Source organism: Glycine max, chromosome 18 (assembly GCF_000004515.6).
Source record: "Glycine max cultivar Williams 82 chromosome 18, Glycine_max_v4.0, whole genome shotgun sequence".
Taxonomy (NCBI): Eukaryota; Viridiplantae; Streptophyta; class Magnoliopsida; order Fabales; family Fabaceae; genus Glycine; species Glycine max.
This window is the reverse complement of record NC_038254.2, coordinates 9,090,795-9,110,223: the sequence shown is the minus strand read 5'-3', so window position 1 is coordinate 9,110,223 and position 19,429 is coordinate 9,090,795. Positions and strand designations below refer to the sequence as shown.

The window sequence follows — 19,429 nt, the reverse complement described above, 5'->3', positions numbered from 1 at the left end:
GTAAATCCTTGTATATAGCAAATACAAAAAAAAACTTTGTATATGTTAGCAAATTCCTATATATAGCATACCCAAAATGTAAAAAATAATTTTGAAAACTAATTTCCTTGAGTACGAATATAATTATCCTAAATTGGATAAGACTTATTGGGCTTGGCTCAATTAGACTTTCTATTAGAGGTTTGGTCGTCATAAGAGGTTTCGAAAACTTGTACAAGTTTTCATTCATTTGGTGAAAGTATATTTATTCTCAGATGGATTTAAGTTAGTATATATGTATTTATTTGGTTTCAAATGGTTATGATAAACATCTATCAATGAATACATTAATATGTTCTTGTCGCTTGATACGGTGTATATGAAGCTGACTTAGTAGGTAGTAGATGTTATCCCTGTGGTTAAGAAATCCATTAGAAGCTTTGGTCGTGTTTGTGCTGTAAAGTTTTCTTATCCTCACTTATTCTCTTGGTTCCCCAGGGAGTGTTAGTGCATCCTATATGTTTTAATGAACAAAGAGAAAGATGGCTACATCAATTTATATTTTTTTCATTATGGTTTTATTGGACCTAATTAATTTACCTTTCTACCATTTTGCAACTAACCAAGGTGATTCTTATTTTTGTTATATGTTTGTTTTTAAAGGATTCTGTGACAAAATAATTTTGTTTTGTGTTTCATGCTTTGCTAAGGCACAAATATATACAAGAGAGTTACAACAAAATCTCCTAAGGTTGGGTTATACAGATTGATTCTCCAAATAAAACTCCTAAAATTGTGTCTAGACTAAATAAATTGATTTACATGATCACAAACTAATACTATGGGATGACAATTACACACAGATTCTGTTATCTCATTATGATCTCATTACCCCCCTCAAGTTAGAGTATGTAAATTACATATCGCCAACTTGCACAACAAAGAGGTGAACTGAGTGAGACCAAGGGCCTTAGTAAAAATGTCAGCTAATTGTGGTGCAATATTGCCAGTGAGATACTCGTCATGAATGAAGTGGCAGTCCACTTCAACGTGCTTGGTGCGCTCATGAAAAACTGGGTTCTTGACAACATGAAGCGTTGCTTGACTCTCACAATGAAGTCGCATAGGCTGAGAATGAGAGATACCAAGATTATGGAGAAGACCTTTTAACCATTTCAATTTTCTTGTTATAGCTGCCATGGATCGATACTCGACCTTAGTAGAGGAGCGAGATACCGTTTGTTGTTTCTTAGTTTTCCATGAAATTAGAGAGGATCCAAGTAGAACAAACCATCCGATAAGGGACCTACAAGTTAAAGGACATCCAGCCCAATCAAAGTCACACCAACTAGATAGTTGCAGGTCACAATCCTTACGCAACAAAACACCCTGTCCTAGATTCCCTTTCAGGTATCAAACAACATGGAGAACAACCTCCCAATGGGCTCCTTTAGGCGCCTGCATAAATTGAGATAACAAATGCACACAGTATGAAAGCTTGGGTCTAGTAAAACATAGGTAAATGAGACGACCTACTAACCACATATACTGATTAGGATGAGGAAAAGGCAAGTCTGTAGCAAGTGCCAGACAATGATTCTGTTCAATTGCCACATTTGATGGCTTAGCTCCCAGAAGTCCAGCTTTGGCTATAATGTCCAAAGCATATTTGCGTTGACAAAGAAAGATACCCGCTGAAGATCGTGCCACTTCAACACCCAAGAAATATTTGAGGACCCCCAAGTCTTTTGTGTGAATGCAATTGTGTAAATAAGCTTTAAATTCGGTGATAGCTTCATGAATATGATTATCACCCAAAATGATTTGGTCATCAACATACACTAACACTACAATATCTACCCCTGGTCTTTGCAAGACGAAAAGAGAATAATTAGAAAGAGATTGCTGAAATTCGTAGTGTTTTAGTGCAATAGACAGCTTTGCAAACCAACAATGAGTCGTCTGTTTGAGTCCATATAAAGACTTGTTAAGTTTACACACCATGCCATATTGCTAAGGGAGAAAGCTAGGAGGCGGCTTCATGTACACAACCTCCTCAAGGTCTTCGTGTAAAATGCATTGTGCACATTCATCTGATGTAATTCCCAAGCTCGTGTGGCTGCTACGATTAACACTGTGCATATTGTTACCATTTTTACAACGGCTGCAAAAGTCTCTGTGTAATCGATTCCCTTCTTTTAATGATTGCCAAGAATTACTAACCATGCTTTGAACCATTCTACACTTTCATCAAATTTATGCTTTATTTTGTACACCCACTTGTAGCCAAATGCTTTCTTTCCTGGAGGAAATTGTGTGACTTTCCAAGTTCCATTGGTCTCAAGTGCATGTATCTCACTTTTCATTGCATCTCTCCACCAACTATCTTTCACCGCGTCAATATAAGTGACATGATCCTTTTCCTGTGAAATGGATGCAAGAAAAGCACGATGTGCAAGAGAAAAGTGGTAATTCACATAATCAGTTATGGGATAAGGTGCACCTGACTCTGCCTATGGAGAGAATGAGCAGTTGGATGAGCTCAATCTTCTGGTGGTATTTGTCACATAATCTTGCAAGCGAGTAGAAGGTTGTTTGATTCTATGTCCTCTACCCAATAATGGCTCGGTTGGTGATATAGATGGAAGCATTGTATCTTGTGTGTCCATATTTTGTAGAGTAACAACTTATTCATCGAACCTCGCATCTGGCTCACCCCCTCTATCATCCATTGTCATACCACCACTTTCTTCCGTATCTTCTGTGTGATCCGTTTCTTCTACATCATCAGTCACATCATCAATAATTTCTTCACATCTCCAATTTTTAGGAGGAACATATTTTCTGGTAGTAACATCAATAGAAAAAGGATACTTGGTCTCAACGAACTCAACATATTGAGAGACAAAAATCTCTTTTGTTTCTAAGTCAAACAACTTTCACCCTTTCTTGCCATATGAGTAGCCAATAAACACGCACTTCTTACTCCTACTTGCAAATTTATCACCATTCCTTCTTTGATTATGGGCGTAACATAAGGAGCCAAATATTGTCAAATGTTCATATGCAGGTTGCTGCCCATGTAGCATCTCATATAGAGTTTTTCCATTCAAAACAGTGGAAGGAGTTCGGTTGATCAAATATGCTGCAGTTAAAATACATTTCCCCCAGAACTTAATAGGAAGATTACTTTGAAATTGCAGTGCTCGAGCCACATTCAAAATATGTCTATGTTTTCGTTCCACTCTCCCATTTTGTAGGGGTGTTCCAATGCAAAATGTCTGAAAAATTATTCCACGATCAAGAAAATATCTTTTCATACATGTGAATTCTGTCTCATTATCACTTCTGAATATTTTGACTTGTTTATGAAACTGCCTTTCAAGCAGAGCAAAAAAATTGTGAAGCATTATCGACACTTCTCATTTATCAACTAATAGGTATACTCATACAACATGTGAATAATCATCAACTATTGTTAGAAAATAAAAAGCACCACAAGTAGAAAGAGTTCTATATGGTCCTCACAAATCACAATGAATTAGTTCAAATGCACTACTGACTTTATGTTCACTCAAAGAAAACTCCTCTCTAGTCTATTCGGCTTTAAAACAGACTTCACATGTTTTATTCACTACATTACTATCTTTGTGTTTTCCAACTTCAGGAATCAATTGGGTGATCTTCAAGGAAGGATGTGCCAACCGATTCTGTCACAAGTCCATGGAATGCAAACCATCAGTTTTTAAGCTCTCACATTTTGAACTCCTTTAAAGAAATAGAGGCCATCCCTCCGTTCACCTACTCCAATCAGTGTCGTCGAAATACGGTCCTGCACAACAGATAACTTATCAGTGAATTGAACAACACATTTCAATTCATCCATCATCTGTGAAACAAATATCAAATTGAAATTCAATTTATGCACATAGAGAACATTAGTAAGTTTTAAGCCTTCATCTAGCACCGCACTTCCTTCTTTAATCGTTGTTGTATGTTGTCCATTAGGAAGTCCAACCGGACAACTTTTAATATCTCGTAGTTTATGCATATGATTCAGGTTTCCAGTCATGTGGTTGGAAGCCCCTGTACCAATTATTCATGTATTAGTATGACGCTCACCTGTCATCTTGTCGTTAGAGTTTGTTTTCTAAGCATTTAGTAATTCTACCAGCGTCTGCCACTGCTCTGTAGTAAGCTCAGTCAAACCTGAACTATTTCCTTTTGAGATCCTGGTGTCTGCACTTGTTCCACCACCATGCACAGTATTAGCATGCAATGTTCCTCTTTTTCCTCGTCCAGTTCCCATTCGCTGCATTGACTTGCCTCCTCCACTATTTTTTGGTCTGTCCCTCCACCAGTCAGGATAACCAACGAGTTGAAAACAACTTCTTGCTTCATGTCTTGTTCGATGACAATGAGTACAAGTTACAAACTTGTCTTTTCCATCCCCTCTTCCCTTGACTCCTCATCCACTTGTTTAGATAGCCAAACTCATCACCTCTCTTCTTTCTTCTGTGGTTCTAGTGATCATCCTTACCCTTTCTTCTTGAATCATTGTTAAGTACACCCTATTCAGAGTGGGCAACATATCTGTTGCGAGGAGGTTGAATCGAACAGTTCCGTAAGTTGCATCATCCAATCCCATGAGGAATTGGTGAACTCTTTCTTCTTCATCCCACATTGTTTTTAGTTTTCTATAGTATGCCACCACCGTCATGGCGTCTTGTTTGCACCTCGCCAAATCAGATTTCAGCTGTTGTATTCTGGGGCCATTCACAATAAATAATCTTTCTTTGATATCTGTCCACAACTCTTTTGCATTTTCTACATAAGACATGGTGGAACACAAATTTGGTTCAATGGTATTTAGAATCCATGACACCAACATAGATTTTACAGTCCACCAGTCTTCCATCTTAGGTGAGCCCTCATTCGGTGCTCCAATGGTGCCTTTTATAAAACCCCATTTTCTGCAAGCATGTAGAGATATTTTCATGGCATGTGCACATTCTTCATAATTATTCCCTTGAAGTTTCACTTGAGTAATCAAATTTCCCATGTTGTCGTTGGAATTCAATTCATACGGTGATGAAGTCTTCTTCACCATCTTATGTTCTTCTTGCTTATGAGACTCATGTTTAGGAGCCTCCTCTTCATGATGACTCATTGCCACTAAATTTCAAACAAAACCTGTTGGCTCTGATACCATAAGAGTATGTTTGGATAGATAATTTTAACTGAGGAAAGTAATTTATTAAAGAATTTGAATTTCTGTAATTTAAAATTCATTGTTTGGATGTTTTTTTGTGAAGAATTTAAAATTTTGGAATTTTAAAACAGAATTTTAAACAACTAAAAATCTGGAATTTCAATTTCCTTCTAAAAGGTGAAAAATTGAAATTCTCTTCTTAAAGTCTTCTTCAAGAAACACCGTATGAGATTGTGGAACATCGATCGGATCTGAGCGTAGAGGAACACGTATAACTAGCACACCAATCATATATTTTCTTTTTTTTTCATTCATTTTTTTTCAGCCTCATAATTTTAACTTTTTCTTTATCCAAACACAAAATTTTGAAAATAAAAGAATTTCAATTGAAGTATTTGAAATTCTTAGAATTTAAAATTTCTCAGAATTTTAAATTCCTCCATCCAAACACACTCTAAAGGATTCTATAACAGAATAATTCTGTTATGTGTTTCATGCTTTGCTAAGGCACAAATATATACAAGAGAATTACAACAAAATCTCCTAAGATTGGGTTATACATATTGATTCTCCAAATTAAACTCCTAAGATTAAGTCTAGACTAAATAAATTGATTTACATGATCACAGGCTAATAATACGGGATGACAATTGCACACAAATTCTATTATCTCATCATGATCTCATTATTTTTTATTCTCAATTAATACTTTATGATGCTATTTTAATATCATCTGATTGGTATGGCATGTTGAAACGTCTTTGTAACTCCCTCTCTCCCCAAACAAAATTTCACCCTTTTGACTTGGTGAATAAAAAATGATTAACAGATACTCAACATTTGACTGATGATTCTGATTGCTGTTAGCATAAATGGGATGAAGAAATGCTTATTTCTATATATAAAAAAATTAACATTATCTTTTTTTGTTGAAAGCAAGTATCGCATAATCAAAAGTTATGAGACTAATCCTCTAAACATAGAGATCACTTAACATTATCATTGTATGTTATGAGAAAGCTCAACTCCAATTGCCTGACACTATTTCCAAGAAAAAGGAGAATGATGTTAAAGGAATTGGTGCACTGAGATCTTAATACACCCTAAACTTTTCTAGACACTCGACAAGAAGACTGGGCATGCAAGCTTCCTTAATCATGGCTTAGTTCTTACCAAAAGATTATTCGTGAACATGTATAGTGATCTAGGTTATTACTAGTTTTTTTTTTGAAAAAACTGTTTTTGAAAAGAAATAATAAAAAAACATTTTGTAATTTGGTTTTCAAAACTGTTTTAGAAATGAATAAAAAGGAAAACACCCATACAATCTCAGAGTTTCAACGGTAATGAAGCAAAGATATAATATATGTTAGGGTTATTCTTCCTACACCTCACAAATTTCTTCTAGACCCAACATATTTTAAAAAATTCTAACTTTATCCTTTTTTACTTCTTTTTCATTCCTCCTTTCTTTCTTTTCTTCATGTAGCCTACGGATTGACAATCTGTAATTTACGCGTCCGTTGGTCTCCTTCTTCCCTTCCGCAAAGATGGTGTTGGTATTGGTCGTGGTGTGTGTTTGATTTCTGTGGCTCCTCCCTAGTTTCTCTTCCGGCAATTCCATGTCGTCCTTTGTGAGTTTCCTCTCCTTCGTCGTCGTGAGTAGCGCTATGTCGTCACCGGTAAGTTTTTTTTTTGCCTTCATTTACTCCATACAGATTACCAATCCGTGTGATGCTAAGTTGCTGATTAGGTATACACTTCATGGTTCCTGTTTGATTCTAAAGAGATTTTACCTTGGTTATATGAAGCATGTGTTGTAATGCAACTAGCATTGCTTAATTGCCACATGATGTGACCTATGGATGTTTGCAGGATAAATGGAAAACATTAGTGCAAACTTCAAGAATCCCCCCTCAACAAAAGAGAGGTAGCCTTAGACAGAGTTTTGGCTGCCCTTGCTTATTGATCTCAGCATCAACCAAAACAACACAAGAAGTTCCAAGCTGAGCCTGGAACCTTGAAGGTTATAAAAGCCTCAGCTGAATGACAGGGTGTTGAGGTTGTCCAATAACTTATGATCTTGTTGAAAAAACTTATGCCGTTGACAGGAAAAGAGGAGGTCTTGATACTAAAGGAAACCGTGGCCAAGGAGAAGGGACACCATGGCCAAGGAACAACACTAAGGATCATCCAAGGAATAGAGGAGGCCTTGATACTAAAGGAAATATGTTGCCTTGTACTTTTTATGTTTACAGAGAGAAAAGACCAGACAATGGACAATAAAATTATTGTATTTACAATGGAGTAGGAATATTGTAATGATGTGTTTGGGATAGTTACAAAAATTAAATTACTTCAATAATTCTGATTTTTTTTTTAAAGGTGAACTAAAGAGTAAGAATTAGGTAGGACATCCCAACTATGTTGGTACTCCCAACCTCAGCCATCATAAGAATACCTGAATATCATATTAATAAGAGAAAAAAGGAAAATTGAAGAATATGGGGAACATAAACCAATACCCATGCAAAAAAAGACGCTACATCAAGAGAACTTGTAGTTAGGTAGGCCAAGCCTATTTCTGTAAAATGCTTCTTCACAAAAAGAAGGAAGATTATTAAACCACAAAAAAACGTCTAAAGCATAGCTATCTGCTAAACCATCTGCGCATTAATTTCCTTCTCTTTATATGTATAATTCATCATTGTTATAGTCAATTAAAATTAGAATCAATTTTGATTTCGGTAAGTTTGCTAAAAAGTGATTTTAAGATAAATAACATCAATTGATTTGTAATAAACTCTATACACTTCGCAAGGATAGGTAACAAATTTGTACATTTGAAATTTATGAATTGATACCAAGATGATGTATAAAACCTGAACAGTAACAATGTCAGTGCTCCTTTGGAATTACACTTGTTTTTAAATGCATTTGTTATATACATAAACAAAAATAAATTGAACCCAACAAAATCATAGACAAAAATCCAACAAATATCACAAGTCACAAAAGAATGTGATTTTGGGTGCTTGACATCGTCCTATAAGTGAAAAAGAATTGGGAACATTATAGGTTTATTAAAAAAACATAGAACAACATGATTCTCTCTCTATATATATTGTGATTGATTCTGATATTCTAAAAGAGATAGAACTAAATTCTGAAATTCTAAAAACCAGATCTAAATCTTCAAATTTAGAAGGAAAAAATAGAGTAGAAAAACATTGAATAGATGAAGAACATGAGCAACCACACTCAGGTCGCCAATGAGGGTGGTCACCGGAGGTGGTTCCCTAGAGTTGCTTGGCCACAGCTTAGGAGGTTCACAAGAGAGAAGGCAAGTGAAACCATAGGTTTCACATATTAAGGAGACCGATGAGAGAGAAAGAGCAAATACACATTGAAATGGGGTCTGATATGTTTTAACTTTTAAGTATGAAGCAACCTTTAAAAGGGTTTTTTAAAAATGATAAAAAAAAAGAAGGGGAAGTTTTGCCATGGGCGTTGTGGCAGGCAGGCACTATGGCAGACGGCCATACAACGACAAATAACGAATGGGGAATTGCAAAGGGGTCCAAAATCGCCACATTATAGTGTTATGGCGCTAACCATAACAGTTATTTAACAACATTGGTTGCATCAGACATTTCCTAGTAATATAATAAAAACGGGGATACAATTTGTAATGCAAACTCTACTTGGAAACGCATGTTTGAAACTTAATTGTCACCGGTACAAATCAGACCAAGAATGGCTTCTTTCAGTACTTATACCAATCTTGATTTAAGTCTTATTTAATAGTAAGTTTGTTCAGAAGCATGAGCATCACAAGCCAAGTGACCAACCACACAAGGTTTCTATTATTAACGTTTTCTCCTCTAGGAGATATCACAAATTAAAAGTTGGTAAACTTCTTTTCTTTCAAGCTATCCACAGTCTCCTTGAGGCTCACTTCCAAAGGAGTATATTCAATCCCCAAGCTCTTTGCCTTTTCTTTGGATACCTGATATATTGGCACATATGGGTTATCATCTGCACACCTGATAATATTGTTGAAAGAGTGAAAACGGTATTAGAATAATCAAAACAAGAAAACTTGAATTATTTATATTATATAAATGCAAACACAAAATTAGATCGAATGAAGAGTGACGTTGGACCCATAACCTAAATATTTTGCATACAAAATAACATTTGAAGGACCTATACATGCAAAGTTTTTATACTTGGCCCTATCTTAGGAACATAAGATTCAGTAATTAATTCCAAATGAAAAGTTCTGCATACGTTAGCATAACTATAAATATATACTGGAAAAGTAAAAATAGCGGGGAGGTGTTAGTCATTAGATTATCATAACTATGGTGAAACCATGTGTCTCAAATATGCACCAAGAGTTGAAAATGTATCAGTATTACATACACAAATAAATACAAGCTACGTTATAGGAGAGCTAAGTAACATATGAAATGTAGCAAAAGTTCATCAAGTCCGGGCAAGCCATAAGATATATCCAATCTACAGCTAAAAGGGGAGTAATTGTCCCACACCAATTGTACAGTAATTTATCGTAATTGTTGTAAATTTTGACAGATTGATATTGTAAATTAAGACAAATGGGTAGTTACCCCATATATAGTCTTGTTTAGGAAGGCTGTTATGTTGTCTTTTAGCCTATATAATCTAAAGGTTTTGTATATCGTCAAATAATGTATTCCAATTTAAATTCTTTCTTTCAACTAATATCAATGCTTCATGTCTTCATTTTCAACACTAAATTTTGTTTTCAAACAGGTAAATAAAACACTAAAACAACTGGCTATAGCAGATGGAGATTTGCGAACATGTATATGAATTGTATGCATTCTTGAAATTATCAAAATAATTATACTTACTTCTCTGGAAGTTGTAATGTCGGGTACAAATCACGTAAAATCTTCACAATTTCTGAGTAGTGTGCCACTCTCTCCACCAAACAATACCTTCCATTAGCTGAAGCATTCTCATATGCTAGAATATGGGCATTTGCAACATCTTTCACATTGACCCAACCAAAAGATGCATTTGGAAATGTTTGTGCACCTGTATAAAGGTGATGGAACTGTTACTTCAATTATCTAAGATTTGTACCGTGGAAAATCAAGGATATTGGAAGCAAGTAGAAATTATTAATATTCATTAAAATAACAACTATATAACTCAAAAAGATAGTAGACTATGACTGCTATGATTATGAGATATTGTATGTCTCTATTTTTTAGATTACTTTTCAATGCACCCTGTCAAGTTAATTTAATCAGCCATTCCTGAGTTGCTGACATTAGAATTAAAGTTTGACTTCAGCAAAGCCTTTGTAAGAATCTATGCTTCCTTCAACTTGGTTTGGAGATGGTATAAGTAAATGTCCCATTTCAATCTTTAATCTGATGAAATTTGTCAATTCTCACATGCTTCAACATGTAATGTAAATTTTGAACCGAGTTATGGATTATGCTGATGGAAGATTCAATGACGCTGAATAGCTTCATGGGTTATTGCAGCAGAATACATAAATCCTTTTAGTAACCTATTTATCCAAAAATCACATTTCCCCACATTTTTGGGCTATAACCTTAGAGTGGATTTTGCATCTTCAACTAATCCCACCCAACAACATCTTCAAATCACTCAGCACACTTGTCTTCATTCTTCCTCAATAATAATCCCTTCCAGTAGTACTTCTGACTTTAGAAAATAATTAAGCTACAAAGAGGGAACATAATAATACTATGTAGCTCAACAATAATTGTCATGATTAAGATGCACATATCTAATATCTCAAAGGTACAATAGTACATTCAGATTGAACTTATTAATTATTATTATAACCTTCCTTTTCATATTCTATTTGAATTTTCGTTTCAATATTGTCTATTTACCTTTTCATTTTGTTTGATCCACAAAATAGTTCAGTTGAAAAAAAAAACATTGTGTAATCCAGATCCATACAAAGCAGATAATAGAAATTTTACAGCATAATGTACAAATAGTAATTACCATTAATTACGTTTAAAATTGAAGCAGCACTTGTGTTAAGGACTGGTTGCAAGAGAGGTCCTATCACCATTGCTGGGTTAATAGTAACCATGTCAATGTTGTTCTCTTTTACGAATTTCCAGGCAGCATCTTCGGCCAAAGTCTTTGAAAGTGTATACCACATCTGAAATATAAATAGGTAATGGCAAGAAATGTGAAGAACATAGTAACATAATATACATGATAAATTGTTACACTTTGTTGACATTTAAAAAAATACATTAGCATTATAGCTCAATAGCAGCTGTTCTCATATAATATTAACAAAATGTGAGAAGCAGCTTAGTGGCTCATCTACGAACAAAATAAGTAAAAAAAACAGGTGCATAAAAATTACAACCAACACAATTTAATCATATGAACTAATCTTCACATGAGATGACGTTAAAATGATGCGTTGGGTAGACTACAGAATCCTGTAGAGGACCCAAATATAAGAGCACATTTAAATTGCAAACTGTTAGTGAGCATACAATAAGGCTAGAACATCAAAACTTGATAGGGGAAATATCAGTTTTATTGTGAACAGCATTTGTGCACTTAGATGCTTTGGAAAGCAAAGAATAGAAACCATTGATGGTGTTCAGCCAATGGTTTCTTTGAAGGATTTGACTCACATATAAGTGGAAGTAAAGAGCAATGTTTCATTTATAATCTTCTTTAAAGACATATTTGTCTGCTTGTTTGTTTGGGAAGAATCCATCATGTCACCTAACCTGGTATGCTTTTCCTCCCTTTAAAAATTTTCTTCTGTCAAACCAATGGAAAGATACATCCATTGAACTTTGCGAACTTAATTTTGTCCTTTGGATATCAAAGCAAGCAATTTACTTTAGCTCTCTTAAAAGTTAAAACATATTCTCGTTCCACACTAATCAATGAAGCTTTAAAGTGATAAGCTTACCACCAGCAATAGTAGCACCTATAATTTTCAACAGTCATATCTACCACTCTTTTTACGATTAAAAATTGAAACCATAAGGCAATGCAAAAACAACCATAAGATTTAGTTACCGATTCCAGCCACCCACATTAACTTCATCTGTTTCTAATATTTATGTCCAAGATGAACTCCAGAATCTCAAAGTTTTACCATTTTTTCTATGATTCATTGGGGAAGTAATGCCCTATGAGGCAGGGACTTTAACACCAATACTGGACATGAGACAAACATGAATACTCCAACACAGTTAAAGTCCAAGTATAGTACACTGGCACATCCCCTCCCCCAACACACATATATTAGAGAGAGAGAGAGAGACTCAAATGAAATTAAATATAAACAAAATAACAAAAAATCTAAATTGGTAATCAATATATTCACCTTCCTACAACAATGAGTGACAAAAAAATCAAGAGACATCATTTTACAATGAAAGTATTTTATCTCTTTATTTAAATAAAAAACAGCAAATGAAAACAAGATAATGAATCTTTCAACAAAATATATTCACTTTATAAAAACAATTTGTTACATTTTTTCTATGATAATGAGTCTCACAAAAAATACTGAGATATATTACTTTTCTAACATCTTTTGTCAATGCCATATAGTTTACACACTTACCATCATTTAATAGAGCAGAAGCATCCCCTGCGCATGAAATCCACTCGACTCACATTCATGATCAAATCAAAATAATAAAAAAAAACATGTTTACATGTTTGAAGCTAATAGTAGCAAGGAAAGTTGCATAATTGACCTTTGAGATAGAAAGCATGTATCCCAATTCCTGATTCTGAATAATGAACAGGAAAGAGATATGCATGCAAACTTTCCAAGGAAAGAAAAAGGTAAACAGGAGATTTAGATCAACTTTAATGCTTCTACAACTCTTAGCTTAGGAGCTTAGAAAAGCAAGGAATAGAGTCTTCAGTTGCAAGTTCATGGTAATGGTTCCTTAGCTTATAAGTAGACCCAGCGAAAGAATAAAGGCCTGTTTGATTTCCTTCTCATTTTTTGGTTTTAAAAACTGTTTCCTATAGCAATTTTATACTTCTCAGCAATCAATTTCTCACTCAAAATCTATTAAGTTTTGAAAACTGTTTCTATTCCAAAAACCAAAAAACAGAGATAGCTAGAAGATGTTTTGTCATTTTCATCTGATTCAACATCTCTCTCAATTCCACACACTCTGCTATGTGCCTTACACTACTCTCTAACTGTCCGAGCCACCTTGTTTAGTTGCATTTGTCCACAATATTTCGCAATATCAATTTAAAAAACCTTGGACTAAAGTGAAAGTTTATCAGAATACCTGTGATTCCCTACAGAAACCCGGGTCAGAAAACCAAGTCTCATCAACTACTACATCGGGAGTTCGAGGCTTTCCGTTGTACGCAACTGCAGCAACAGAAGAGGTTAAAACAACGCGTTCCAGCGTCGGCAAGTTTACACACGATTTCAGAACATTGAGAGTCCCCTTCAAAGCTGGGTCTAACAATTCAGCCTGCAATTAAAAATACAAATATAAAAATACAGCCACCCCATATGAAAAAGATTTTTCCCTTTTAGTCACTTTACTTAGAAACACCCCCTTCTTAGACTCTACACATAACATTTCAATCCTTTTAGACTTTTAGTCCTCGTTGTAGGGGCAAACATGATTAAGGGCATGTTTGGCGAACCCGTTCAAAAGGTACTTTTGTGTAAACGTAATTTTGGAGAGGACCTCGGTGACATGACATGTTTGATTACCTTCAAAAGTACGTTTGCACAATAGAGTTTTGCCTGGAAACTATGTTTTGCAAAGGCAAGGCTTGGGTTGCTTTTGCAAACTCAAGTCTGTAAACTTTAATCCAAGCATGCACTAATATGATACGTGTAAAAACTAAAAGAGAATAAAAATGGTGTTGTGCAAAGATTAAAAGATAACGTTTCAAGAGTAGTAGGGACTAAAAGACAAAGTTTTTGTAACAGTAGCAATCAAAGGGGTAGTTAAAGATTAAAAAAAAAATGGAAAAAAATGAGAAACCTGGGGGTCCTTGACATTGTGATAAAAGGGAGAAGCAGTGTGAAACACAGCATGGCAACCTTGAACGACAGAGTTAAAGGAACCTTCTTCGAGAAGATTCGCCTTGTAGAGGTGCAGCCTCTCCTTAGCACCGTCGAGGCCAACCAAGTGGTTTATTTTTTTCGGATCACCTGCACATTACATATTCATTATTCAATCTTTTAATTAATTTATTAATCATTGAGATAAAATAATCATAATGCACGAACCAATTTTGATATTTTTTTTAATTGGCTTAATTTTGTTAGAAATACAAGGAGACAGAATCTCGAGATCTATCTATCTTCCGTGTTGAAGGAAAAGAAAGAGATCATAAGTTTCAATATTTCTAGTAAGCAAAAACTAACTATTAACATTTGCTAACAAAAAAATTACAAGTGACAGAAAAAATGAAAATTAACTCGATATTCTATCGATCTACTTTGTACTTTGTAAAGTAGAAAAATGGAAATTTAGAAATATTAGGAAAAAAAAATTGAAAAAATTATAAAATTATAGTAGATATATATATATAATGAAATGATTACATTATTAAAACAATGATTATACCAAGGAAATGAAAATAACAAAAAATGAAGAAAAAAAAAAAGGAGAGTAGCGGTGACGGACTTGTGTCGCGAACGGTGGCCTTAACGGTGTAGCCGCGATTGAGGAGGAATTTGACTATCCAGGAAGCAATGTAACCGGAAGCGCCGGTGACACACACCACCTTTCCAGCGCCGCTGCTCATTTTCTGGATTAGTTTATGTATTTTCTTCTGCGCTCTGTTTCAGTGAATCTCTCTCTCTGACTCTGCGGCGTCTGGGGAGGGGAATCAGGTGTTTCGCGTGTTCTCTATTTATTTATAGTGCTAATGGCTAATGCTGTGGAACTGTAGTGCTGTAAACGCAGGATCAACTGGAACTAGTAGTAGGTTTCATTTTGTCTTTGTATTCATGCTTTGTTGGTTTTTTGGTAAAATTATATGTTTTTTTAGTTGATTTGATTTAGGAATAAATATATAAAAACAATTTTTTTATCATATCTATTTCTCTAGAGGTTTCTGGTCCTGTATCTTTTGTTTTCCATAAAAAAGGTAAGAAATAATTGGGTTTGTTACACAAAAAATATTATAATTAATTATTATAATAATTTAGCATCAACGTAGCACATATTTAATGTAACGTTGCACATATTTAATGTAAATTTTTATTTAATTTTTTTAATTATTAATTAAATATAATTTTAATAATATTATTATAAAAATTAATAATTTTATCATTTGTAAAAATCTAAGATTAGGTAATAGTATAAAAAATATCTACACCCTCAATTTAATGTAATGTGACTAAAATATAATATATCGCCTCTTTTTTTTTTTTTTAAGGAAATCGAATAAATCATATTTGTAAGTATTAGAATTAAAAAAGAATAATATATCACCTCTAAATAGTCAATAGAGACTATTAAAAAAATTAAAATTTATAAGTATTAAAATTAAAAAATTAAACCAAATAAATCATATTTATAAAAGTAAAAAATATTTAATTCATATATTACTTAACACTTTTTTTTATATAGAAAACACTTATTTTATTTTGGGAAAAGTACCAACAACCAAATGACGAAAGTGACAGGGAAACATAGCTGGACATCTTTTATAGGGTGTTTGTGGACATCTTTTATTTAAAAAACACTTATTGTATGGACACGCTCGGCCAAAACAAGGAATAAAAAATCCAAACAAAAGGTGGGTGGTAGTTGGAGTAGCCATTTTGCTCATGGGCATCTCAACTCAAGTAATCGAGTTGTAAACGTTCTAATATTTTGTCCATCTTTGACAAAGAATGTAGTAAAGATAATTATGATTAGTGATGTATTAAAACACAAATAGTTGAGAGGAATAATAATACATAAAGCAAACAAGTTGTTAGATAATTAGCGTCAATAACTTAGGAGAGGTGAATTAAATTTTAAATTTTTTTCCTAACAAACTTTAATTCTCTCCTTAAATGATATATGACAGATTTAGCAGAAGAAGAAGCAATAAACAATTTAATCGATGCTCTTTAAATGCACAAGACAAAATTAAATTGATAAATCAAATAAGAGAAGAGAGAAGTGCAAACTCAGTTTATATTAGTTCGGCCACTTACCGTGTCTATGTCCAGTCCTTAAGCAATCCACTTGAGATTTTCACTACCCTTGTGAAATTCTTTTACAACTTCTGAACCATCTCGGAATCATTTCGCTTGTGCTAAGAAAAACTCACAAATCAAGAGACTCATAACCTCTTGATCACAACAACAATTTTCTTTTTGAAGTACATAAGTTTTTCTCTCTTTTAGGGAAGAATAATACAACAAATTGAAGAACTTAAAAGAATCCTTAATTGATTTGTGGCCAAAGGATTATTTTTGAGAGAACAAGACAATGAAATTCTGAAAAACTCTGAAGATTTTTGTAGACAAGTCACATATTTATAGGCTTTTGGTGGCTTCCCAAAAACTTAGGAAGGGATGTGACTTTTCAGAGTAACTTTTAAAATTTAAAATTTAAAATTTCAATTTCAAATTCAAATTTCAAATTTTCTGAAAAAACTTTTTAAAATAATTTTACTTCTAGTAATCAATTATAATGTCTGGTAATCGATTGCTAGTGGAAAAATATCTTTTTCAAAAATGTTAAAAATATTTTAAAACCTTTTTATAACCAATTTAAAAACTATGTTGTGAGGTTAAACGTTTGCAATCACTAAGAGACTCTTTTAACAAAGATAGACTAAGACTTAGCTTTCTTCTTGATCTTTGTTTTCTTGGTCTTGATTTGGACTTGAAATAAAATTTGTATTGCTTTTGTCTTGGCATCATCAAAACCTTTATATGCATATATTCACATTCTCCCCCTTTTTGATGATGACAACCAACTGAAATTATTTATGGAAAAATATTTCTTTTGCAAGAGGATCACTCCCCCTTAATTTTGCAATCATTGCTTAGCAGAAAATAGTTTACAAAAAAATACATATATACCTTGTACCTTACATGATTCTCTTCCCCTTTGGCAACATCAAAAAGACGAAAGCACCGAAATAGAAACAATCATTCAAAGAGGAATCAACCAAGTGCTAAACACATTAAGGCTTAAATAGCAAAGAGGAATATCCAAAGCAGTCACAAAACAACCAAGTCAAAAACAGAAATATAAAGAAGCAAATTCGAAAGAAACCCAATGCAGAAAGTTTGAAATATCAAGGAAATTAAAGATAGATAATGTTATAAATCAGGACAAATAATCAATCATCATAAACAAGCAAAATAACCATTAAAAATAGTCATTATAAACAATCAAAACATTATAATAAAATAAACAATCATCATAACTATCAAACACGATCATAAAAAATAATCAAAATAGTCAATAAAAAACAATCATTAGCAAACACAAGCACTTCATTCTAAAAAAATTAATCAATCATTATAATAAACCATAAAAGATAACTATCAAACACAATCATTTTTCTTAATCAAAGGAAACAATCATTATAAACAAGCATGAGTAACAACCATCAAAGACAATTTCTTATAAACAATCAAAATGGCTATGAGTCCAAGTTATTTATGTCTATGGGTCCTAATTCTCTTCTAATAGCAAAGAAAGTTTCTTTGGGGAGAGGTTTTGTAAAGATATCAACTAACTGATTCTTTGTGTCAACAAATTCTAGTACACAATTCCCTTTTTGAACATGATCTCTCAAGAAATGATGTCTTATTTCAATATGTTTTGTTCTAGAGTGCATAATAGGATTTTTAGATAAATTGATTGCACTTGTGTTATCACATTGAATGGGAATATGATCAAGTATTAATCCATAGTCACAAAGTTGTTGTTTCATCCAAAGTATTTGTGCACAACAACTTCCAGCAAAAATATATTCCGCCTCAACAGTGGATAAGACAACACTATTTTGTTTCTTACTATGCCATGATACTAGAGTAGAACCAATAAAATGACATGTTCCACTAGTACTTTTTCTATCAATTTTGCATTTGGAAAAGTCAGAATCAGAGTATCCTATTAAATTATAAGAGGAATTCTTAGGATACCATAATCTTAGATTTATAGTGCCTAATAAGTATCTCATTATTCTTTTAACTGCACTAAGGTGAGATTCTTTGGGTTTTGCTTGGTATCTTGCACACATACAAACACTAAACATAATATTAGGTCTACTTGCAGATAAATAAAGAAGAGATTTGATCATACTTCTATATTTCTTTATATCTATTGACTGACTGGTTTCATCTTTATCTAGATAGCAAGAAGTGCTCATAGGAGTGGTCATGTGTTTAACATTTTCCATCCCAAACCTGTTAATTAGTTCTTTGCAATATTTGGACTGACTATTAAATATATCATTATTTGTTTGCTTTATTTGCAGTCCAAGGAAAAAATTTAACTCACCCATCATTGACATTTCAAATTCATTTTGCATATCTTGAGAGAATTCTTTGCAAAAAGAATCATTAGTTGACCCAAAACTTATATCATCAACATATATTTGTACTAAGAGAATATCATTCAATTTTATTTTTATAAAAAGAGTGGTATCAACCTTTCCTCTTGAAAGGCCCTTTTCTAAAAGGAATTTGCTTAGACGTTTATACCAAGCTCTTGGGGCTTGTTTTAAACCATATAGAGTAGAGTCTTTTTCAATTTAAAGACATGATTGAGCTTTTCTGAGTTTTCAAAACCAGGAGGTTGATCCACATATACTTCTTCTTGGATGAAACCATTTAAAAAAGCACTTTTAACATCCATTTGATAGAGTTTGAAGTCCATTATGGATGCAAAAGCCAATAACATTCTAATGGCTTTTAATATTGCTGCTAAAGCATAGGTTTCCTCATAATCTAGTCCTTCTTCTTGATTATATCCTTTGGCCACTAGCCTAGCCTTATTTATAATTACTATTCCATGTTCATCCAATTTGTTTTTGAATACCCATTTAGTTTCTATAACTAGATGATTATCGGGTTTGTCAACTAATTCCCAAACTTTATTTCTTTCAAATTGATCTAACTCTTCTTGCATAGCAATAATCCAATGTTCATCAATTATGGCTTCTTTTAAATTTCTAGGTTCAATTAAAGAAACAAAAGCC

General features: G+C 33.4%; 1 protein-coding gene across 2 annotated transcripts; it reads right to left on the bottom strand.

Moving 5' to 3' along the window:
- Positions 1–8,257: 8,257 nt before the first annotated feature.
- LOC100781477 (bifunctional dihydroflavonol 4-reductase/flavanone 4-reductase-like) lies at positions 8,258–15,231 on the bottom strand. Of its 2 annotated transcripts, none has more exons than NM_001255615.3 (6): positions 14,896–15,231; positions 14,248–14,417; positions 13,531–13,722; positions 11,234–11,396; positions 10,093–10,279; positions 8,258–9,237 (listed from the first exon to the last, which is right to left on the bottom strand). In NM_001255615.3, exons 1-6 carry the CDS (start codon positions 15,014–15,016, stop codon positions 9,093–9,095), a joined length of 978 nt encoding a protein of 325 aa, NP_001242544.2. In that variant the 5' UTR covers positions 15,017–15,231; the 3' UTR covers positions 8,258–9,092. The 2 variants fall into 2 exon arrangements, with proteins under 2 accessions (NP_001242544.2, NP_001401578.1); NM_001414649.1 differs by lacking the exon at positions 14,896–15,231 and adding an exon at positions 14,496–14,735.
- Positions 15,232–19,429: the final 4,198 nt, after the last annotated feature.